At 43.2% G+C, this 25,932-nt stretch overlaps 1 protein-coding gene across 4 annotated transcripts in view; it reads left to right on the forward strand.

The window, feature by feature from the left end:
• The first annotated feature begins 24,758 nt into the window (after positions 1-24,758).
• ALOX5 (arachidonate 5-lipoxygenase) overlaps positions 24,759-25,932 on the forward strand; it is a 47,340-nt gene continuing 46,166 nt past the window's right edge. For all 4 annotated transcript variants that reach the window (XM_068982017.1, XM_068982020.1, XM_068982018.1 and 1 more), the window contains exon 1: positions 24,759-24,962. In XM_068982017.1, the coding sequence (XP_068838118.1) occupies positions 24,813-24,962 (150 nt within the window). In that variant the 5' untranslated portion in view covers positions 24,759-24,812. The remainder of the gene's footprint in view (positions 24,963-25,932) is intronic.

A 25,932-nucleotide genomic window follows, 5' to 3' on the forward strand; every position in this document is an offset into this window, starting at 1 on the left:
CCAGGCTTTTGTGGCTTCATTCTTGCAACTCACTCAGCTAGGAATGCCCTCCTTCTCATGAACCAGTTTTTTTACCAGCACCCCACATTTTTCAAATATCCCTTCCCTAGAAACAAAGGACCATTTTCTCCTTTGTAGCCCTTCAGGATCCTGAACTCACTTCTATTGTAGAATCCATTACAAGTCACTTCGTGTTCAAGGTATCCAAATATCTGCCCTATGGTAGGTATATCTGCCTCCTTTCTCTCTGGGCATCCTTTTGGGGCACTCAACCCAATGCCTGGCATGGAACAGGTGGGCCCTCTGATATGTTTGTTGAAATAACATTGAAGAATATTCTAGTATGGAGAAGGAAATGGCAACCCAGTCCAGTATTCTTGCCTGGAAAATCCTATGGACAGGGAAGCCTGGCAGGCTACAGGCATGGGGTTGCAAAGAGTCAGCCACAACTGAGCTACTGAGCACATAGTCAAGTATAAATAAAAGCAGAGTCCTTTCTATTCTCAACACAAGGTACATTCTGTATTGTTTAACATGAAATGTATAACCACATTTGTTTCTTCCTTGTTTTCAATTTTTTATTCATTAAAATAGTTAATTAAAGGAAGATGCTCACTTTCAATTCAGCATTCTGTTTTTTATCAAAATTCAATGAATGCAATTATCTCTGAAGCATTAAAAGGTTTACACGAAATGACTAGATTTCACCTACAATTGAATCATATCACCATCTTTGTAAGGTGAAAACTGCTTTTTTTCAAGAAGAGCATGAAATTCCTCTGACTCGGAGTAATAGGCTATGTTAGTGTGGAGTCTGCTCGAAGCAGCTGCAAATGATGGAGCGCCACCTGCTTCTCTGCAGCAAAGTATCCTGTCAGTTAACCAGCTTGGTGGATATAATAAACACCATGTGATTCAGCTTATTTCATTTTTGCTTGGGACAAAAAAAAATAATATATACTACTTTTGCCCCGTTTGTGTTGAGGATCTGGAGATAATATTTGCTTCCTCTGAAACTGTTTTTGCTCCACACCAATCTGGTGAACAATTCCTGTTTAAGTTCAGGGACTCCTGCGAGCCTGAAAAGCCGAGGCAGGCTGAAAAGGAACAGCGCTGGGTTTGCCCCCACGGATGTCACTAGACAAGGTTTCTGCACTTCCCACTAGTGTCCCCGCTAGAATTCTAACCATCTGATGCCTCCAGTTGTCACTCTCAGTCACTCCACAGTACAGACCACAAACCAGAGACTCACGATGCTGTGGCCACACCTAGTGGGGGAGACACGCGGAGCGGCCGTGCGCAGGCGCGTCACAGCATCGGCGGAGCGCTGAGAGATGCTCAGGCTGAAGCTCCAGGACTTTGGCCACCTCATGCGAAGAGCTGACTCATTGGAAAAGACCTGGATGCTGGGAGGGATTGGGGGCAGGAGGAGAAGGGGACGACAGAGGATGAGATGGTTGGATAGCATCACCGACTCGATGGACGTGAGTCTGAGTGAACTCCGGGAGTTGGTGATGGACAGGGAGGCCTGGCGTGCTGCGATTCATGGGGTCACAAAGAGTCGGACACGACTGAGCGACTGAACTGAACTGAACTGAAGAGAGCCGACCACGGAGGAAACTGTAAACCCGTTCCTTCTCTGAACTCAGCTCCAGAATCAAGATTTTAAAATTTTAAATAAACTACAATATAAATGGAAGTTTTCAACAGGTACTGAGTACAAGGAAGTTTCAAAAAACTGATTCACATCCAAAGAGCAAATGACCTCTCAGATAACTGCCCTCTTACTGCAATTTCCGAGGCAGGTGGACAGCTCTCCCTCCAACTGATCAACAGAAAGACCAAAGAGTCAGGCACCAAGACTCTACGTGAGAATGACCTTAAAATCTCTGCTGGACCTCAGCCGGTCATTTCCTCTCCTGGAAACTTTGTCTCTCCTGAGGTTCAGCGGGCACTGGCTTTAATTCTCATCAAGCATCACAAGACTATTACAAAGGTGCAAGGGGAAAGACAGATTTCAGGTACCACCAGTCAAGTTTTAACACATTCTACATTCAGACAACATGGCTCCCCAAATGCAAGGTGATAGGGCATTTAAACAGTGGTTATTTTCCACGTTCATCAGGCCACTTGGCACTCCATTTTCAGTGAAAATATAAATGCATCTTGGATGATTTAATCACTTTAAAGAAACAGTATGCAGTGTCCTCAGAATTCCTGAAATTAAAAACTTATTTCATTGAAAGTTTTTTGTGTGTGGGTGGGTGGGGGGTTGACAAAAAGGTAGATTGAATTTTCGGTGGAAGGCGATTTATTTTCAGTGAATTTTTATCTTAATTTCAGTTTACTATTTTTAATTTTATAAGTGGAGAATTATTACTATTTTAAGATATTTAACTAACAACGAGTAAATTGACTATTTCCATCATTTTCATCTCTGAAGGAGTTTAAAGATGTTCACAGACACCATATAATTAATCCAATGTCTTATTACATACGAAGGTAAATATTCTTATTATAAACGTAATCCAAGAACAGAAAACTAAAAATCAGAAAATGTCAAAATCTCATATGTTCAGGTTTAAACCTGAAGGAGTTTAGTTTGAAGATGACCCAGTTCAACCTATTTATTATAAAATCACAAAGGCATCTGAGTGACTTATCCTCGTCACACAGAGTAGTGGTGATGAAGTTGATATCCAGTACAGGGCTTTGGAATTCTAGCCTAGAATTTTTTGCTATGTAATTTGTTAGTTGCCCTGCTGAATCAAATCTTGCCAAATGTCAAAAAAAAAAAAAGTCAAGAAAAATCAACCAACCACATATATGACAATTTATTATGAGCAAGGCATGGAAGTGCAAACCCTAAACGCTCAGCCAGTTTTTTCAGCCTATTTGCTCCATTATTTCACTTATTGATTCAGTGGCAATTATACACAGTGAGAAATCCACAAATGTTGCTGACTCTGGATCAGCTAAACAAAATTTAGATCTTTTATATAGTTAATGATCCAAACTAAGCAGACTCACTATAAGCAGAATGATCCACCTTCAGAATATTGTTAATTATTGTGAGAAAATTCTTTCAGCTTTGTGGATTTTAAGTACAGGCGTCCCTTCTCTGTCAACTGCAATCAAGGCTGGAAACCCGGTAACCCTGAGGCAGTGTGTAATCTAAGTCGAGGGCAGTCTAGACAGGATGAAAGCTTTCTTTCCCACTTAAGCTGTTATTGGCAAGACTTTGTGACTCATTAGTAAAGTTTGTCACTGCCTGTGGGAGCCCCTGAAGAGAGCTGCCCCCAGTCATTTCTCTAAGTGGACCCTGAGGAGCAATTACATTGAGTGACTCTTTGCTGGGTACTGGGCTGTCATCACTGTTCATACAAGGGCCAACTCAGACTTCTGATGCAAGTGTTCGAAAAAATAATAATAACAAAGATATATAAACAAAGAATCCTTTTCTATGATGTTACTGATATACTACTATTCAGGAATAAATGTGTATTCAGTTCAGTTCAGTCACTCAGTCATGTTCGACAATTTGCGACCCCATGAACTGCAGCACGCCAGGCCTCCCTGTCCATCGCCAACTCCTGGAGTTCACTCAAACTCATGTCTATCGAGTCAGTGATGCCATCCAGCCATCTCATCCTCCGTCGTCCCGTTCTCCTGCCCCCAATCCCTCCCAACATCAGAGTCTTTTCCAATGAGTCAGCTCTTCTCATGAGGGGGCCAAAGTACTGGAGTTTCAGCTTTAGCATCATTACTTCCAAAGAACCCCCAGGACTGATCTCCTTTAGAATGGACTGGTTAGATTTCATTGCAGTCCAAGGGACTCTCAAGAGTCTTTTCCAGTACCACAGTTCAAAAGCATCAATTCTTCGGTGCTCAGCTTTCTACACAGTCCAACTCTCACATCCATACATGATCACTGGAAAAACCATAGCCTTGACTAGATGGACCTTTATTGTCAAAGTATTGTCTCGGCTTCTGAATATGCTATCTAGGTTGGTCATAACTTTCCTTCCAAGGAGTAAGTGTCTTTTAATTTCATGGCTTCAATCACCATCTGCAGTGATTTTGGAGCCTAAAAAAATAAAGTCTGATACTGTTTCCACTGTTTCCCCATCTATTTCCCATGAAGTGATGGGACCAGATACCATGATCTTAGTTTTCTGAATGTTGAGCTTTAAGCCAACTTTTTCACTAATCTCTTTCACTTTCATCAAGAGGCTTTTTAGTTCCTCTTCACTTTCTGCCGTAAAGGTGGTGTCATCTGCATATCTGAGGTGATTGATATTTCTCCCGGCAATCTTGATTCCAGCTTGTGTTTCTTCCAGTCCAGAGTTTCTCATGATGTACACTGCATAGAAGTTAAATAAGCAGGGTGACAATACACAGCCTTGATGTACTCCTTTTCCTATTTGGAACCAGTCTGTTGTTCCATGTCCCGTTCTAACTGTTGCTTCCTGACTTGCATATAGGTTTCTCAAGAGGCAGGTCAGGTGGTCTGGTATTCCCATCTCTTTCAGAATTTGCCACAGTATATTGTGATCCACACAGTCAAAGGCTTTGGCATAGTCAATAAAGCAGAAATTGATATTTTTCTGGAACTCTCTTGCTTTTTCGATGATCCAGCAGACGTTGGCAATTTGATCTCTGGTTCCTCTGCCTTTTCTAAATCCAGCTTGAACATCTGGAAGTTCACAGTTCACGTATTGCTGAAGCCTGGCTTGGAGAATTTTGAGCATTACTTTACTAGCGTGTGAGATGAGTGCAATTGTGCAGTAGTTTGAGCATTGCCTTTCTTTGGGATTGGAATGAAAACTGACCTTTTCCAGTCCTGTGGCCACTGCTGAGTTTTCCAAATTTGCTGGCATATTGAGTGCAGCACTTTCACAGGATCATCTTTGAGGATTTGAAACAACTCAACTGGAATTCTATCACCTCCACTAGCTTTGTTCGTAGTGATGCTTTCTAAGGCCCGCTTGACTTCACATTCCAGGATGTCTGGCTCTAGGTGAGTGATCACACCATCGTGATTATCTTGGTTGTGAAGATCTTTTTTGTACAGTTCTTCTGTGTATTCTTGCCACCTTTTCTTAATATCTTCTGCTTCTATTAGGTCCCTACCATTTCTGTCCTTTATCGAGCCCATCTTTGCATGAAATGTTCCCTTGGTATCTCTAATTTTCTTGAAGAGATCCTTAGTCTTTCCCATTCTGTTCTTTTGCTCATTCTTTGCATTGATCGCTGAGGAAGGCTTTCTTATCTCTTCTTGCCGTTCTTTGGAACTCTGAATTCAAATGGGAATATCTTTCCTTTTCTCCTTTGCTTTTTGCTTCTCTTCTTTTCACAGCTATTTGTAAGGCCTCCTCAGACAGCCATTTTGCTTTCTTGCATTTCTTTTCCATGGTGATGGTCTTGATCCCTGTCTCCTGTACAACGTCATGAACCTCATTCCATAGTTCATCAGGCACTGTTTATCAGATCTTGTCCTTTAAATCTATTTCTCACTTCCACTGTGTAATCATAAGGGATTTGATTTAGGTCATACCTGAATGGTCTAGTGGTTTTCTCTACTTTCTTCAATTTAAGTCTGAATTTGGCAATAAGGAGTTCATGATCTGAACCACAGTCAGTTCCTGGTCTTGTTTTTGCTGACTGTATAGAGCGTCTCCATCTTTGGCTGCAAAGAATATAATCAGTCTGATTTCGGTGTTGACCATCTGGTGATGTCCATGTGTAGAGTCTTCTCTTTTGTGGTTGGAAGAGGGTGTTTGCTATAACCAGTGTGTTCTCTTGGCAAAACTCTATTAGCCTTTGCCCTGCTTCATTCCACATTCCAAGACCAAATTTGCCTGTTACTCCAGGTGTTTCTTGACTTCCTACTTTTGCATTCCAGTCCCCTATAATGAAAAGGACATCTTTTTTGGGTGTTAGTTCTAAAAGGTCTTGTAGGTCTTCATAGAACCATTCAACTTCAACTTTTCAGCATTACTTGTTGGGGCATAGGCTTCGATTACCGTGATATTGAATGGTTTGCCTTGGAAATGAACAGAGATCATTCTGTCATTTTTGAGATTGCATCCAAGTACTGCATTTCGGACTCTTTTGTTGACCATGATGGCTACCCCATTTCTTCTGAGGGATTCCTTCCCACAGTAGTAGATGTAATGGTCATTTGAGTTAAATTCACCCATTCCAGTCCATTTTAGTTTGCTGATTCCTAGAATGTCGACGTTCACCCTTGCCATCTCTTGTTTGACCACTTCCAATTTGCCTTGATTCATGGACCTGACATTCCAGGTTCCTATGCAATATTGCTCTTTATAGCATCAGCCCTTGCTTCTATCACCAGTCACATCCACAGCTGGGTATTGTTTTTGCTTTGGCTCCATCCCTTCATTCTTTCTGGAGTTATTTCTCCACTGATCTCCAGTAGCATAATGGGCACCTACTGGCTCAGGGAGTTCATCATTCAGTATCCTATCATTTTGCCTTTTCATACTGTTCATGGAGTTCTCAAGGCAAGAATACTGAAGTGGCTTGCCTTTCCCTTCTCCAGTGGACCACGCTCTGTCAGACCTCTCCACCATGACCCGCCCATCTTGGGTGGCCCCACAGGGCATGGCTTAGTTTCATTGAGTTCGACAAGGCTGTGGTCCTAGTGTGATCAGATTGGCTAGTTTTCTGTGATTATGGTTTCAGTGTGTCTGCCCTCTGATGCCCTCTCGCAACACCTACCGTCTTACTTGGGTTTCTCTTACCTTGTACGAGGGGTATCTCCTCACCACTGCCCCTTGTGACCTTTAATGTGGAGTAGCTCCTCTCGGCCCTCCTTTGCTGGCACAGAACTAAAATTCTATGACAAAGAATTTTGATACATATTGCCCAATGGCCAAGCAAGGAAATGTTTTTACAACTACACCCATATGATACATATTGCCCAATGGCCAAGCGAGGAGATGTTTTTACAGCTACACCCCTAGTATTTTGTCAGTTCATATTTGTTAAGTGAAAAAATATTTTCTTGCTTTATATTCAATTTCTTTAATTAGAAAGGTTGAACAGCTTTTCATACATTTTAAATTTGCATAGCTATTATTTTTCCCAATTATTTGCATGGAGTCTTGCTATATTTAGAAGTTATTATCTACCACATTGGAGAAGGCAATGGCACCCCACTCCAGTGCTCTTGCCTGGAAAATCCCATGGATGGAAGAGCCTGGTAGGCTGCAGTCCATGGGATCGCTGAGAGTTGGACACGACTGAGTGACTTCACTTTCACTTTTCACTTTCATGCTCTGGAGAAGGAAATGGCAACCCACTCCAGTGTTCTTGCCTGGAGAATCCCAGGGACGGCGGAGCCTGGTGGGCTGCCATCTATGGGGTCACACAGAGTCAGACACTACTGAAGCGACTTAGCAGCAGCAGCAGCAGCATCTACCACATGTTACAAATAGCTTTTGTTTAATGTTTGTATATCTATGTGTGTATCTGTGTGTATAGAAATTTTGAACTTTTAATGTAGTCAAATTAAAAAATATTTCCTGTTGTGAATTTTGGCTTTTCTATCTTGCTGTGAAAAGCATTCTTTACTCTAGAATGTTAAAAAATAGTGTTTCTACTTAGCAATTTTGAGGTCTACTATTTTATGCCTAAAACTATAAGTCAGCAGTTCCTCAAAACTTTAGCATAGAATTATCATGTGGTTCATCAATTCTGCTTCTGGGTATATACTCAAAAGAAGCAAAAGCAGATGTCCAACAGATGCTTGTACACACGTGATCATAGCAACATTATTCACAACAGCCCAAAGAGGAAAGCCTCCCAAGTGTCATTTATAGATGAATGGATAAGCATTTGATGCATATATACATGGATATTATTAGTTCTAGAAATGAAGGCAACTCTGGCACATGCTGCAACATGAATGAACTTTAAAGACATTATGCTGAGTGAAGTAAACCAGTCCCAGAAGGACAAATAGTCTATGAGTCCCCTTATATAAAGTACCTAGAGTAGCCGCCTTCATAAACACAGAAAGGAAAACTGTGGTAAGCAAGTTCTAGGAGAAGGGAATGGAGAGTTATCGTTTAATGGGCATGAAGTTTCAGATTGGGAAGGCAGGACCGTTCTGGACATGGACGGTGAGAATGGCTGTGTACAGCATTAACGAACTTAATGTGACTGAATGATACAGTCACAAATGGCTGAGACGGCATACATGTACATAACGTGTATTTTACCAACATTTTTTTAAAATTGTGATTCATCCAAGTATTAAGACGGGAAGATGGTAGCCATTATTCTAACCATTTATTGAAAAAAAATTATCTTTTCACCTCTGCTTTGAAATGCAGTATTTATTTTCCTTCAAATTTCCACCATTATATTGAAATTCTCAATTCTTATCTGCCTATATCTCCTTTATTATCAAGCCATTTTATTTATTGTATCGAAATGATATGTACTAACATAGTATCCAGAATGTTTTTGACTCTTGCCTTACCTTTACCCAGCAGGAACTTTAAAATCTCCTTGTGTAGTTTCAAATATAACCTTGGTAGCTTTACCGATGTTACACTGACTTATGAATCAATTTTAAAGGATTAGACATGTTCACAATATTGACCCTCCTAAGAGTTAACCATTAACCGTGTCTTCCATTTCAATCTCCTGTTTCATATTTCCTAGTGAAAGATGAAGGGTTTGATGTATAAAATCTTGAACACGTATTGCCAGGTGTATTTCTAGTTATTTTGTCTTTTTTGTAACTTTTATAAACAGGTTTTTCCTCTATCATCAGTCTTACTTAATTTTGCAAAATTTTATATTTCTTGATTCATTTAGTCTTTCTAAAAGAAATGAGTTGAATTTATCTGTTTGTGCTTATATTTCCTGCAGTTTTATCATATGAAATTTGGTGTTATATCAGTATATTGTATTATTCAGCTATGGCTGTCATATAAAATACCATAGATTGGGCAGCTTAAAGAACAGAAATGAAAAATCTTCTCACAGATCTGGAGTCTACAAAATCCAAGATCAAATACCAGTCAGTTCCATTTCTGGTGAGAACTCTTCCTTCATGACTGCCTCATGAAATAGACTTACAGGGGAAGTCCCTTCACCCTACTGAACTTCTTCCCAGTTGTCAGCAGAGTAACAACTAGAACTCACCCCTGCCTCCTCTCAAAGCCATCATGAGAAGCACAATAAAGTCCTGTTATATGAAAATGCTCTGTATTATATGAAGTGTTATGCAAATGTTAGTTGAAACTATTATTAGTCTTGTGGATCAAAAAAATTTAAACTCTAAATCTAATCCTTTGAAGGAAAATTTTATTTTTCATTCATTTTACAAATCACACCTACCTTCTCACCCACATCTTTGGTTAAGAGTTAGGATCCTGCGGTTAGACTGCCAAGATTCTGATTCCAGCTCCATCACTTACTAGCTATGTGACCCCGGGAACGCTCTTCGGTCCCTCTGTACCTCAGTTTTGCCATCTGTACAATGAGGGTCAGAACAGTACCTGCCCAAGTAAGATGCTCAGCGCAGTGCCTGGCAGCATGCAACCCCAAGTAAAGGTTAGCTAACATCACACACACATGATTGACACTTTCAGGTACTGGGTTTTTAATCATGCAGGATGATTTTTCTTCTTTAAGATTTCTTGGTACTTTCTTGAATACTGATTGCACTTCTCCCATACTTGAGAAGTTTAAATCACACCCATCCATATATATACAAACATACACACACTGCTATCCAGGGGATATTTTAATTTGGGCTCCTTTCTCTGTAAAACTGAGTAATTTATTTACTTACTAGGGGGTTAAAAGAATACATGAGCTAGCGTATGTAAAATTTCTTAGCACAGAGTACCTACAAAATTATTAGTTCCCTTTTTCCCTTCCTACTTATCACTACAAGTCATCATGGGGATCACAAGTATGAAAGTGAACAGAATTGTTAAGATCCCACATTGCTCAGCCTCTAGCCAGCAATGGAGATACAGGTGATGAACAAGGAAAAACAGAAGGCTCTGTTAAGTAAGTGCAATGAAGAAAGTTCATCAGGGTGTGAAGAGATGAAGACAGCCTGTGGTCCTTTCAGATGGCATTAGGGCAGGACTCCGAGGAAAGAGAGAGATGCTCAGATTTTTGGAGTAAATTATTTCTCTTATGCTTTTTAATCCGAGCTCATAGACATAGTCTTCTGTGATTACCTAATCTTGGGATTTAAAAAAAAATTTAGAAACATTTCAGTCTGAGAATTTGACTTGTTCCCTTTTTTGAAAACACGCTAATCACAATTTGAATTATTCTCCTTTTTGAAAAAACACACTAATCACAAATTCTATTTGAATCTTGTCTTTCATGGGTCAAAAAGTATCTTTGTACTTAGTCAAGAAGTTCCAAAAGAAGAAACCTTCATTAGCTTCTCCTTCCAAGCATATAAATACAGCGGCTAAACTGAGCTGCAGGTAGTAAGCCTACCCTGGTCTTAGGACAGGAGAGCATAAGGCAAGATAATGCGGTGTGGGTGTCCCCACCCTGCTTCTTGCTTAACAGCCTTGAGGAAGAGGAGAGGGACCAGTCCGCTAGAGCCTGGTCCTATTCTGGAAAGCACAAAGAGGGGGAAAGTGCAGGAAGGGGAGGCTCTCATCAAAAGTGTCTGAGCTCCCATCACAGACTGAAGAAGGTCAAACAGACATTTCATTGTTATCCTTTCAGCAGGCTCCTTACAAAGAAAGACACTCATGCTTCTTAAGACTTAGTTTTATCCCTCTTATTCTTCCTGGGATAGAACAGATGGCAGCAAATAAACAATAACAAACACACAGTGAGGCCTCCCTCAGGGGAAGTCGGCCAGAATTATGAAGACATCTATTGCACGACTCTGGTGCGGGGATGGATGTCCGGACAGGACTTCTTTTTTTTCTCTCTCTAAATCCCCAGTGAATGAGCATTTCTTTTTAGTGCTCAGTGGTAGACAATGTTTAATTTTGTTTAACTATTCTGTTTAACAGCAAATGTGTCAGGAGGGATTGAAATGAGCTATAAACATTTGGAGCCAGAAGACAGAGTGGTCCTACAAAACGTCCTCCAGAGAGAAAGGGCTGCTCAAAGGGCCCTTGCCCAGTGGAGCACTTGGCTAGCTAGAGCGCCAGGGCTGTTGCCCTGCCGGAGTGACACCCTGGCCCTGCCGCAGCGAGGAATGCCCTCACGGCCGCAGCGAGGAATGCCCTCACGGCCGCAGCGAGGAATGCCCTCACGGCCGCAGCGAGGAATGCCCTCACGGCGGGGCTTTCTATGGACATGTCACTGGCTCCACCCCATGACTCACAGCGCCATGCGACCAGCTAGAGGGGAAGTTAGAGTTAGTCTCTTGAGTTTAGGCTCATGCTGCCTGTCTGCTCTGCCAACCACCAAAACCATACTTTCCAAAACTTTCCTGTGGTCCAGTGGTTAAGACTTCACACTTCCAACACAGGGGACGCAGGTTCAATCCCTGGTTGGGGAACTAAGATTCCACATGCTGCACATCATTGGGGGGAAAAAAAAAAACATACTTTCTTAGCAAATTTCAGGCTCTCCAGTAAGAGCCTACCTAGGAATTATTTACAGCTTCTCTATGACTGGCATTGTGCTGGAGACCAAGACATGAATAAGACAATCCCTGCCCTCAAGTACTTCAGAATATGTTAAAGGAGATGGAGACAGTAGCAAATACTGACAATATGGAGAGGCAATACGCCAAGTTATGGCAAGAGCCAAAGGCGTGAGGACTCAGAATACAAGCAATTAACTGCCTGGGGAAGTCAAGAAGGGATCCGTGGAAAAAGCAACATTAGTGCAGGTTTTTGGAGGAGGAAATCCAGAGACAAAGAAGAATAGGAGTATTTCCTACCAAGGGAAGGAATGTGCCAGAATTTCATAGGGTGAGAAAATGTAGAGTGTTCAAGAAAGAACAGAATAGGTGAAGCAGAGTAGGTCAGCTTTATTCATCAACGTGGCCAGGCTACAGGACTTAGTTACTCAATCAAACTCTGATCTAGGTGTTTCTATGAAGATATTTTGAAGATATAATTAATATCTAAAATCAATTGACTTTATTTTAGAAAACATTATCCTAGATTATCTGGATGGAACTGATTCAGTCCTTTGAAAGGCTCTAAGTACAGAAATGAGTTTTCCCTAAGAAAGCAGAAAATCCAGCAGCAGCATCACCTGCCTGAGAGTTTCTAGCCTGCCTTCCTGATAGCGTGACCCACAAGAGTCAGGCTTACCCAGCTCTTAGAATCACAGAAGCCAGTCTTTGTAATAAACCTCTTCATTTGTGCACATATCCTTCTGGCTCTGTTTCTCTGAAGGAACTCCTTCAGATACACATGGAAATGTAAAGCGGTGAGTGGATGAGGGCAGGCAGGCAGAGACAGCGCAGGGCCAGTGCACCAAGCAGATACTTTATCTTAAAGGCAGGTGATTCTCAAAGTGTTTCCACCGGCAGAAATGACCTAGAGGACAGGGTGAGGGGAAGGGATGAAATAAGAGAAAAGCCGAGAACACCAGTTCACTTTCTATTCAACCAGAGCGTCTCCTCTTTTATCTGTTTCCTTACAGGATTTCATTTGGGAAAAAAAAAGAAAGGAATTCACTCTTCAGGTTATGGGAGTAAGGATGCAAGAAATATTTCCAGAACAATGACATGAAGAGCTCCACAAACCTTTCCAGAGTGAAACAATCATAACTGGTGAAAGTTAAAACAAAACAAAAAATATTGAAGTGAGTGGAAACGGTCCTAAAGGCATGCAGCAAATGAAGACACATTTACCCAAGAAAATCTATTGATCTCAGTAAGAGGAGTGAGAGTCTGGCATTTAAGCCTTGGCCTGCTTTCTCCCTCCTTTTCACCCAGCCCAGTGAAACCAAAGTTCTGCTCTGACAATGTGTGGCCAAGAAGATAGGGCTGCCCTGTTGCCTGGTTCCCAGACTAGAGTTGTAGTTTCACCCTGAGGGGCAATCACCATTTCTCATCTCATCTGGCTCTACGTTGCAAAAGGTCTATTCCAGGCAAGCTTGGCAGAAAAGCCTTGAAGCTCCTTTCTTCCACTCAGCCTCTACTCTTAGAACACAAACTCCATCCCAGGTGCAGCAAGTGAGAAGACTGGACCTTGAATGATCTCACCCTGGATCACTCATAGGGTGGAAAGTCCATGCCTAGAGAAATGGTTCCATACCTGGAGATGCAGAAGAACAAGGGCTACTGCCTTACTCATAAATACGGAAATCCATCTGAGAAAAGTACGCCACTGTCTCCAACCCAGGTCAAGAGCAGCGGCCTGGAGGATCTGCTCACGGAGAGAGAGGTAGGACAGCAAAGACTTCCATGCATCTCCCCAGGGGGACTAACGTTATTTGGAAGAGAGCGTGGGGAAGTTCAACCCTATTCTGTTCAAAAACAGGGGAGATTTTGGTGGTAAGCAATTAAGAAGAGGATGGCCATTTTATGAGAACAACAGTCTACACCATAAACCAACTAGACATGTGTAAGAGAAACTAAGTAAGGAGACAGTTAAGGAGAGACTTCCTAGGTTTAAACAAAATTCAAAAGCAGGTTTCAAAGACTACTTCTGTAAGTTCAGCTCAGTTCATTCACTCAGCCATGTCCGACTCTTCACGATCCCATGGACCACAGCACGCCAGGCCTCCCTGTCCATCACCAACTCCCGGAGTCTACTCAGACTCATCTCCAGTGAGTCAGTGATGCCATCCAATCATCTCATCCTCTGTCATGCCCTTCCCCTCCTGCCCTCAATCTTTCCCAGCATCAGGGTCTTTTCCAATGAGTCAGCTCTTCGCATCAGGTGGCCAAAGTATTGGAGTTTCAGCTTCAACATCAGTCCTTCCAATGAACACTCAGGACTGATCTCCTTTAGGATGGACTGGTTGGATCTCCTTGCAGCCAAGGGACTCTCAAGAGTCTTCTCCAACATCACAGATCAAAAGCATCAATTCATCGGTACTCAGCTTTCTTTATAGTCCAACTCTCACATGACTACTGAAAAAACCATAGCCTTGACTAGACGGACCTTTGTTGGCAAAGTAATATCTCTGCTTTTTAATATGCTGTCTAGGTTGGTCATAACTTTCCTTCCAAAGAGTAAGCATCTTTTAACTTCATGGCTGCAGTCACTATCTACAGTGATTTTGATGCCCAAGAAAATAAAGTCTCTCACTGTTTCCACTGTTTCCCCATCTATTTGCCATGAAGTGATGGGACCAGATGCCATGATCTTCGTTTTCTGAATGTTGAGCTTTAAGCCAATTTTTTCACTCTCCTCTTTCACTTTCATCAAGAGGTTCTTTAGTTCTTCACTATTCAGGTCAGACTGTGGAGCAATTTATGCCTCAGAGAGCAATTAAACAGTATTTAGTGGAGCTTAATAGTGGGGTGTGATGCCAAAAGAGGCAGAAAAATTGAACAGATCAGGGAAAGAGACAAAGAAAGCACTGCTAAAACCCTGTCATCCCACCTTAAGAATCCACATGCCCAAGGCTGTGCCCCTGAAGAGTGACATCAGAGCGTTCCCCACACTGCAAGTGAGACAGACTTCATATATGTCACAGGCAAGTCAATCAAATCAATAGAAAATAAATAATCAAAGGACACCTCTGGGTGATAAGACAGAAGTGAGCATCCAGAATTTCTTTTTTAAAAAATTTATTATTTAAAACATCCAGTTCTGAACATAAAATAACCCATATAGAAGAAACAAGGCAAGCAACAGAAGCCGCCTTTGAAAGAGTCCAGATGTCAGACAGCATAAAAACGTCAAAGCAACAATTTTTTAAATGTTCAAGGGAACCATGCTTAAAGAATAAAGGAAAGTATGATGAAATGTCTTGTTAGTTAGAGAATATCAATAAAAACACAGAAATTCTCAAGTAAAAAAGTACAACCAAAATTAAAATTCCACTACAAGGTGTCAATAGTAGACTTGAGCTCATAGAAGAAATAATCAAAGCACTTGAAGGCAGACCAACAGAGACGGTAAAGTCTGAAGAACAAAAGACGAAGAAAGAACAAAGAAAAATGAACAGAACCTCTGAGTAATATCATTGTTGTTTAGTCGCTAAGTAGTGTCTGAATCTTTTGTGATCCCATGGACTGTAGCCCACCAGGCTCCACTGTCCATGAGATTTTCCAGGCAAGAAAACTGGAGTGGGTTCAGAGTAATATGGGAAACCATTAAACATACCTACATATACCAGTAAGAACATTCGAAGGAGAGGAGAAAGAGAAATGTACAGAAAAAAATATTCAAAAAAGCAATGGCTGAAGATCCCCCAATTTGATGAAAAATATTAATCTACACATCCAAGAAGCCTGATGAAGTGTAAGAAGGGTAAACACGAAGAGATATGCACTCAGATACCTTATGGTCAAAATGTTGAAAGGTAAAGAGAAAATGTTGAAAACAGCAAGAGGAAAGAACGTGCCACATACAAGGAAACCGCAGTCAGGTCATCAACTAACTTCTCACTAGAAACAATAGAGGCCAGGAGGCAGTGAGATGGGAATTCAAAGTAATGGGGAAACTGTCAATAAAGAATCTTACATCCATTTAATATGGTATATGAAGTGCTAGCCAAAGTAATTAGGCAAAGAAAAGAAATAGAAGGCACCCAAATTTGAAAGGAAGAAATAAAAGTATCTTTCATCACAGATGACATGATCTTAAATGTAGAAAACCCTAAAGATTCTACACCCCCCCAAAAAAAATAAAATGTTAGAAAAAATAACTGAATTCAGCAAAGCTGCAGCATACAAAGTCAACACACAGGAGCTTCCAGCTCAAGATGGTGGAGTCAAAGGACATATGCCCTTCTCCTCCTGCAAGAGCACCAACATTGCAACCAGCTGTTGAACAGCCATTGACAGGAGGATGCCGGAACCCTCCAAAAAAAGAAGATACCCCACGTTCAAAGACAAAGAAGAAGCCGCGGAGAGCCGGTAGGATGGAAAAGAAGATACCCCACGTTCAAAGACAAAGAAGAAGCCGAGGAGAGCTGGTAGGATGGGTGCAATCATGATAGAATCAAATCCCATACCCTCTGGGTGAGTAACCCACAGACTGGAGAACAGTAATTCTAAAGAAATACTCACACGATTGTGAAGGTTCTGAAGCCCACATCAGGCTTTCAGCCTGGGGACCCAACAAAGGGACTGGGACCCCCAGGGAATGGCCTTGAGAGCCAGAAAGACTTGGTTAGGCTTCCAGAGGACTGAGAGAAGCAGAGACTCCGGTCCTGAAGGGCACAAACAAGACTCTGCACACACCAAGACCCAGAGGGGAGGAGCAGCGACCCCACAGGAGACCGAACCAGAACTGCCTGCCAGTGTTGGAGGCCTCCTCTGGAGGCGTGAGTGGACGAGGCTCACCCCAGGAATGGGGGCACTGGAAGGTCCCCCTTGGGGTAAACCCTCTTGGAGTTTGCCTTTAACCCTACCATAGAGCCCGTAGACTCTAGGACTGGGCCACCTCAGGCCAAACAACTACAGGGAGGAAGTGAGGTCCAGCCCATCAGCAGATGATTGGATTAAAGCTCTGCTGAGCAAGGCCCTGCCCACCAGAGCAAGACCCAGGTTTTCCCATCACCAGTCCACCCCATCAAGAAGTTTACACAAACCTCTTAGCCTCATCTGTCAGAGGGCAGACAGAAGCAGCAAGAAGAAGCACAGTCTCACAGCGGCTAAAACAAAAACCATTTTACAGAAAGTTAATCAGGATGAAAAAAGCAGAAAGTTATGTCCCAGAGAAAGGGACAAGATAAAGGAAGTGAAGACAGGCAACCTTCCAGAAAAAAAAACCTCAGAATAATGATAGTGAAGATGATCCAGGATCTCGGGGAAAAGAATGGAGGTAAAGATTGAGGAGACGCAAGAAATGTTTACCAAAGGCCTAGAAGACTAAAGAACAAACAGATAAATAACACACTAGAAGGGCCAGCAGCAGAGTAACTGAGGCAGAAGGACAGAAGAATGCCCTGGAGGACAGAATGGCGGAAATCACTGCCACGGAACACAATATAGAAAAAATAAATAATGAAATGAAGACAGCCTAAGAGACCTCCGGGACAACATTAAGTGCACCACCATTCACATTATGGGGGTCCCAGACAGCAGAGAGAGAGAGGACCTGAGAAAATATTTGAAGAGATAATAGCTGAAAACTTCCTGAACATGGGACAGGAAATAGTCAAACAAGTCCAGGAAGCACGCAGAGTCCCAGGAAGGATAAACCCAATGAGCAACATGCTGAGAACATAGTAACCAAACTGACAAAATTTAAAGACAGATAAAATATTAAAAGCAACAAGGGAAAAATGACAAATAGCATACAAGGGAACTCCCATCAGGCTATCAGCTGATTTCTCAACAGAAAATCTATAAGCTAGAAGGAAATGGCATGATATATTTAAAGTAATGAAAAGGAACAGCCTACTACCAAGAATACTCCACCCAGCAAGACTCTCCTTCAGATTTGATGGAGAAATCAAGAGCTTTCCAGACAAAAGTTAAGAGAATTCAGCACCACCCAACCAGCTTTACAACAAATGCTAAAGGAACTCCTCTAGACAGAAAACACAAGAGAAGAAAAAGACCTACAGAAAATAAACCCCAAACAATTAGGAAAACAGTGACAGGATCATACATATCGATAATTAAACGTAAATGGATTAAATGCAGCAACCAAATGACATAGACTGACTGGGTGAATGAAAAAAAATACATGTATATACTTCCACCTACCACATCACTCTGCTTGACTGCACCCCCCCCCAAGTTGTATGCAATTATTCTAAATTGTTAATCATGTTCCCGTTCAGTTCAGTTCAGTTCAGTTCAGTTCAGTCGCTCAGTCGTGTCCGACTCTTCGCGACCCCATGAACTGCAGCACGCCAGGCCTCATTGTCCATCACCAACTCCCTGAGTCCACTCAAACTCATGTCCATTGAGTCCGTGATGCCATCCAGCCATCTCATCCTCGGTCGTCCCCTTCTCCTCCTGCCCCCAATCCCTCCCAGCATCAGAGTCTTTCCCAATGAGTCAACTCTTCACATGAGCTAGCCAAAGAATTGGAGCTTCAGCTTCAGCATCATTCCTTCCAAAAGAACCCCCAGGACTGATCTCCTTTAGAATGGACTGATAGGATTTCCTTGCAGTCCAAGGGACTCTCAAGAGTCTTCTCCAACACCACAGTTCAAAAGCATCAATTCTTCAACGCTCGGCTTTCTTCACAGTTCAACTCTCACATCCATACATGACCACTGGAAAAACCATAGCCTTGACTAGACAGACCTTTGTTGGCAAAGTAATGTCTCTGCTTTTCAATATGCTATCTAGGTTGGTCATAACTTTCCTTCCAAGGAGTAAGCGTCTTTTAATTTCATGGCTGCAATCACCATCTGCAGTGATTTTAGAGCCCCAGAAAATAAAGTCTGACACTGTTTCCACCGTTTCCCCATCTATTTGCCATGAAGTGATGGGACCAGATGCCATGATCTTCATTTTCTGAATGTTGAGCTTTAAGCCAACTTTTTCACTCTCCTCTTTCACTTTCATCAAGAGGCTTTTTAGTTCCTCTTCACTTTCTGCCATAAGGGTGGTGTCATCTGCGTATCTGAGGTTATTGATATTTCTCCCGGCAATCTTGATTCCAGCTTGTGCTTCTTCCAGCCCAGCGTTTCTCATGATGTACTCTGCATATAATATTACAAAATTATAGTAATCAAAACAGTATGATACTGGCATAAAAACAGACACATAGATCAATGGAACAGAGCAGAGAGTTCAGAAATAGTGTGTGTATGTATATATATCTGTATATACATGTCAACTGACCTATGAAAAGGGTAGAAAGAACACACAATGGGGAAGGAATAGCCTCTTCATTAAATGATGTTGGGAAAACTGGATATCCACAAGCGAAATGAAGTCAGATCCTTATCTTACACTATATGCAAAATCAACTCAAGATGGATTAAAGACTTACATGTAAGACGTGAAGTCACAAAACTGTAGAAGAAAACATAGGGGAAAGCATAGGGGGAAATGGGTCTCGGCAATGATTTCTGGACATGACACCACACAGGACAACAAAAGTGAAAATAGAAAAGGGCTACATCAAACTGAAAAGCTCTGCCCAGCAAAGGGAGCAGTTAGCCAAATGAAACGGCACCCACCGCATGGGAGAAATGTTTGTAAACCATATGTCTGAAAAGAGGGGCTTCCCAGGTGGCTCAGATGGTAAAGAATCTGCCCGCAGCGCAGAAGATCTGGGTTCAGTCCCTGGGTTGGGAAGATTCCCTGGAGAAGGTAAAGGCAACCCACTCCAGTATTCTCACCTGGAGAATTCCAAGGGCAGAGGAGCCTGTCGGGCTACAGTCCATCTGGTTAACCTACAATCTATTCAAGGGACAAGGAACTCATACAACTCTGTAGAAAAACAAAACAAAATGTCCAATTTAAGCATTGGGAACATGTGTACACCCGTGGCAGATTCATGTTGACGTATGGCAAAACCAATACAATATTGTAAAGTAAAAAATAATAATAATAATAATAAAATAAAATATGAAAAAAAAGTAAACATAGGCAAAGGAGGTGAAGATGCACAAAGATGAACAAACGGTCGACAGGTACATGAAAAGATGCTCAGCGTCGCTTGGCAGAGAAATGCACATTAAAGCCACAATGAGATACCACCTCACACTTGTTAGGATTATCAAAAAGATAAGAGATAAGTGTCGGTCAGGATGTGGAGTAAAGGGAATCCTTGTACCTTGCTGGTATGTAAATTGCTGTAGTAACTATGGAAAACAGTAGAGAGGTCCCTCAAAAAATTAAAAATAGAATTACCATATGATCTGGCAATCCCACTCCTGGGTATATATCCAAAGGAAGTGAAAGGATCTTGAAGAGATATCTGCGCTTCAATGTTCATTGAAGCACCATTCACAATAGCAAGATACAGAAACAACCTAAGTTTTGACAAATAAATGAATGACTAAGGAAAATGTGATATATACATACGTGTGTGTGCGTGTGTGTGTGTGACCCAATGGAATAGCGTTCAGCCATAAAAAAGGAAATTCTGCCAGTTGTGACAACGTGGATGAACCCAGAGAAGATCATGCTAAGCAAAAAAACTAAACACAGAAAGCAAACACTGTATGATTTCATTCTCTGTGGAATCTTAAAAAGTCAAATCAAACCCAGAGAGTACAGCAGTAGTAACCCAGGGCAGTGGTAGGGAAAATCAGGAAAGGTTGGTCAAAGGGTACAAACTTTCGGTTATAAGATGTATACGTTCTAGACATCTAATGCACAGCATGGTGACTATGGGTAATAATACTGCTTTGTATACTTGAAATGTGCTAATAGAGTAAATCTTAAGTGTTCTTGCCACACCAAAAAAAAAAAAAAGGTAACTAACAAAGTAGCGGATGTGTTTACCGGCTTGACTGGTAACCATGTCACAGTTTGCTTTTATTTTTTTTGCAGAAATTTACAAGTTGATCCTATAGTTTATATGAAACTGCAATGGACACAAAATAGGCACAACATTCTCGGAAAATAAAGAACAAGGGCAGATCCACACTTCTCAATTTAAAACCTGAAGTTACAGTGATCAGCCCGGTGGGGCACTGACAGAAGACACACATATCAGTCAATGGAATAAGACTGATCGTCTACAAATAAACCCTTACAGTTACGGTGAATTCGCTTTTTACATAGATGCCAAGGCAACTCAGTGGAGAAAGAATCTTCTTTTCAACAATCCAGGACAACTGTAAAATCATATGCAAAAGAATGAATTTGGATCCCTATATTACACCATACATAAAAATTAGCAAAATGGACCATAAGTCTAAATGAAGACTCAGATGATAAAATTCTTAGAAGAAAGCACAGGAGTAAATTTTTGTGACTTTACCATAGGCAACAGTCTCTTGGATATGGCACTAAAATCACAAGCAACAAAAGAAATATATATAACTTGGGCTTACTTAAAATTAAAACCTTGAGTGCTCCAAATATGACCATTTAAAAAACTGAACAGAAAGCAACGAAATATCTATAAAAGAGTTGATAAGGGGCTTCTATCCACAATGTATGAACACATACAACTCAACAACGAAAAGATAAACGAGCTAAACATTTTAATGAGTCAAAGATCTAGATATATGTTTCTCAAAAGAATATATACTAGTGACCAATAGCATGAGATAAGGTGCTCATCATCATTAGCAATTAGGGACGTGCAAATCAAAACCACAACGAGATACCCCTTCACAAAGAATATAATGTGTTGATGAGGATATGGAGAGAACGGAAGTTTGTATGTTGCTGATGAAAACACAGAATGGTATAATCACTTTGGAAAACAATCGGGCATTTCCTCAAAATGATAAACTCATCAAGTTATCTGGACCCCCTGGATCAAGGGGAATGGTCCAGCAATTCTCCTCATAGTTATTTCCTGGAGAGAAATGAAAACATATGTATATGCAAACATTTGAGTGTTCATATCACCATTATTTATAACAGCCCTAACTCAAATTTCCATCATCTGATGAACAGATAAACACAATGTGGTCTATCCATAAAATGGGATATTATTCAGCAACAAAAATGATAAAGGACTGATACATGATGCAACATGGATCAACCTGGAAAAAACGACACTAAGTTAAAGAAGTCAGTCACAAAAGGCCATATATTGCATGATTCCACTCATATAAAATGTCCAGAACAGGCAAATCTATAAAGATAGAAAATAGATTTGTTTGCCCTGGAAAAAGGAGGAGAGAAGGAAATGGCAACCCACTCCAGTATTCTTGTCTGGAGAATTCCATGCACGGAGGAGCCTGGCAGGCTACAGTCCACTGGATTGCTAAAGTCGGACACGACTTAGCAACTAAACCACCACCACCAATGGGAAGTGACTGCTAATGGAGTGATGAAAATATTCTGAAATTGACTGTGGTGAAAGTCTCAGGACTCTCAGAACATTACATTACTAAACACCATTGACATGTATGCTTTAAATGAGTGAAATGCATGGCATGCTAATTACATCTCAATAAAGCTGTAAAAAGAAGAAAGGAAGGAAGGGACAAAAGGAAAAAAGCAAACCACGATGGACTTTAAGTAAGGCAACAGATGACTCCACCTATGCTGCAGAGAATTGGGGGATGGGGTGGGGGATGGGGTGGGGGATGGGGTGAGGGATGGCAGTTAGACTGGAGATAAAGGTATTAGATAGGACGCAGTCACTGCAACCCATACAGAAGGTGGTGAAAGGCTGAGCCAGGGCAAAGCAGCAAGGGCAAGATGGAGATATTCTGGAAACCAGCCCAAGATGGCACAGTTTCTGTTGAAACAGACATTTCATTTCATTTTCTGCTTGAGAGTAAAGGGCATGAGAATAAATTAACTCAGTGCTTGGGGAAGTAGCTTAATAACATGTTATAAAGGTTTCAAAATGTTCATACACTTTGGTCCCTATATTAAGAAAAACTTTTTTAAGGTCTTAAGCACAAAATATGTACTACAGCATTATTTATGAAGGAAAGCAATCTAAATGCCCAATAATAATGGATTAATTAAGGGAATGATGGTCTATCCATATAATTATAATTAAATATTACACAGTTGGCAAAATATTTAAGACGAAATTACATAACAAAATATCTTACAATAGTAAGGAGAATAGAAATATGACAGGAAATTACACATACAGTGTGCTCAATGTAAAAATATATAATGCAATTAGTATTTACTGACTGCTTTTTCTGCACATTGTTATGAGTTTTATTTGTGTATCAAACGTCTATTTCCTACAAAGATAGCTCATTACTTTCATCAGAAAACATATTGTATTTCCTTTTTCTAAAAAAATAATGGCCATTTAATTCTTAGATTTGAAGAACATTCCCATAGCCACCCTGCGTCTCTTCTCCAGAGTTCCCTGGAGCACGTTTCAGCTGGCACGGGCTGGGTCCCACTTCTGTGCTATCACCATCCACCCTATCTCAACTGCGGCCAGTCTTCCATGTCTTATGATTTGATTCCCAGAGAATCCCTCTGGTATTTGTCCTGTGATAAATAAAGCCAGTCCCACTGAATTCTGCCCTCATCCCACCTGTAGAGAATGGCAGGTGCTCACTCTCTCCCTTTGCCCAGCGTGGTGGTCCTACCAGGCAGAGGAGGAAGCAGAGCTTGCCACCAGGCAGTCTCAGCTCCCAGAAATGAGAAATCCACCTTTAGCCTGCCGCTGTGCCTGTCCCCAAAAGTGACTGTGCAAAACAGGCAACTGGATGGACCCACCACCTCAGGTGGAATGAATTTATTTTTAAATTTAGCTCAGCTCGTTACTGAGTGCATGCCACACTCAGGTTTGCAGTTGGGTATGGGGGAGGTATAGGGGAACACAGAAGACTCCTGAGGTCAGGACTCAGCAGTAGGAAGCTGACCACCATGGGGAGTCTCCCTCTGACACACAAAGCCTTTTACTACCATCCCTTCCGGGCCTCTGCGCATCATCTGTTACAGAGCCGATTAAAAAGTAATTAAAATAGATAAATGAATAAATAAAACTCTGCCAGGCAGCGGGTTTTCCAAAACCAGCTCTAACTCCTGGAACATCCTTGCTATGGAGTCCACCTCATCTTCCCTAGACTTCCGGCCATGCTTCCACTCCCAAACCATCTCCAAACAAGTCCCGTTGCACGCCCAGCCTCCCTGCCCCCAAGTGTCTGCAACCCTTCCGAGGACTAGCCCCCCGTCCATACACCCTCCTAGGTGTCCTGGCCTCTCTCCATCTCTGGCTGCCCTGCCTCCCACTACACACGGACCATCTCCAGGCCTGGGGGTGGCTGGCACCTGACTCCCCTCAGTGCCCACCTACACCGGGCCTATTGTGACATTCCACCAAGGCTGTGGAGGAAGCCCATGCCCACGCCCATGCCCACGGAAGTCTCAAAGTACCGACTCAGGTGTCACCCTGAAAAGCTTTGCTGACGCCCCACATGGGCTCCTCTGCCCGCCCTAGACTCCCAGAGCACCCCTGCTCGCAACAGTCGCAGAACTGCCCCAGTCGCGCGGCCTCCCACTCCCCCGGGGCCTCAGTGAGAGCAGGGGCTATGTCCGGTTTTTCCAGGGGTGCCTGGAGCCCAGAGTGAGGGAGGCCGAGGCAGGAGGGAAGGGTGAAGAGTGGAAACAATGAAGGAGAAACTGAGTGAGTGAACGGAGGGACAAAGAGAGCGAGGAGGGGTAGCCGCTGAGGTGGCCCCAGTCCCCTGACTGCTAAAACACACGCCAAGTCGAGGACAGGAGGTTCAGGAATGGGTGACGCTCATGGTGCCCTAGGGGAGTCCGGAGGGGCCAGAGCTGCTGGAGGGCGGGCCCGGGGGCGGGGTCAGAGCTGCTGGAGGGCGGGCCCGGGGCGGGGCGGGACGGGCCCGGGGCGGGGTCAGAGCTACTGGAGGGCGGGCCCGGGACGAGGGGCGGGGTTGAGCGGGGCGGGGCGGGCCCGGGGCGGGGTCAGAGCTGCGGGAGGGCGGGCCCGGGGCGGGGTCAGAGCTGCTGGAGGGCGAGGGCGGAGGCGGCGGGGACCCCGGGCGCTGGGAGTGAGGAAGCTGCGGCGCCGGCGGGAGAGGTGCTGAGGCGTGCAGAGGCTCCCCGTGCTGGCTGCGCCCGCGCCCCGCGACCCCCGCTGCCCGTTGCCATGCCCTCCTACACCGTCACCGTGGCCACCGGCAGCCAGTGGTTCGCGGGCACCGACGACTACATCTACCTGAGCCTCGTGGGCTCCGCGGGCTGCAGCGAGAAGCACCTGCTGGACAAGCCCTTCTACAACGACTTCGAGCGCGGCGCGGTGAGGGCGCGCGGCCGGGACGGGCTGGGGCGGCCGCGGGGCGGGGTGCAGGAGCGTCCAGGACCCATCGGGGTGGCTGGGACCCAAGGTTGGGGGCGAGGGACTCTAAGAGAATCCTTAACTGGGCAAGTGCTGTGACCATTACTTGCGCCCACTTCGTGGGACTCCATAGATGGCACCTCAGCAGTGGGGAGAATGAGGAGGGCTAAGGATCCAGAGACCTGAGTTCCACCAGGGCCTGATCACTAGCTCGCTCCGCCCCCATCCCGGGCGTCAGTTTCCCCAGACGTGAAGTGCGAGTCTACGAGACCTGGCTTCGAGTTGGTCTAGGAGTCCCAGCCGGTGGCTCAGTGTGGCACTAGCTGATGTCTCCACACCTGGGCAGCTCACATTCCCAGGCCAGGTTCCCAGAGGGATGCGGAGCGAAGGAACGAGAGACCGAGGCCAGGAGACTTGCAAACCTGGGGGTCTTCACTGGCTTCCAGTAGAGTGTACACGGGGGAACACTTACCCCCCAGGCTGTGAGCGTTCAGAGGAGGAAGAGGGAGGAGGGCTTCCCCTTTCCCCACCTCACCAGAGGCCCTGGTGACCTGAGAGTACAGGAAGAAAAGGGGCCCTGTGTTGGCTGCACCTCTAGTCTGCGGGGCCACGCGCTGCAGTGAGGTTTCATTCAGAAGTGGACTCCCAATGCTGATCTGGGCGTGAATTCTAGCCTGCAGCGTTCTCTGTGAGCACAGAGGTGCTCACAACTCGTCCTTACCAGGTGTTTGGTGCCCAGTCCACTGGGTTTATTAAATGATCATTACTTAAGTGCTCATTAAATGTGGTAATAGTCCCAACACACTACAGGTACCCAGAAAATATCTGTTCCCTTCTGCCACTCCCAGTTTCTGAACTGACCGTAAAGATTTAGATTTCATAAAGCTGTCTTTGTACCTCTTCATTATTTTGTTGAACCAAAAGGAATTAC

The sequence above is a fragment of the Capricornis sumatraensis genome, chromosome 10 (genome assembly GCF_032405125.1).
Source record: "Capricornis sumatraensis isolate serow.1 chromosome 10, serow.2, whole genome shotgun sequence".
Classification (NCBI taxonomy): Eukaryota; Metazoa; Chordata; class Mammalia; order Artiodactyla; family Bovidae; genus Capricornis; species Capricornis sumatraensis.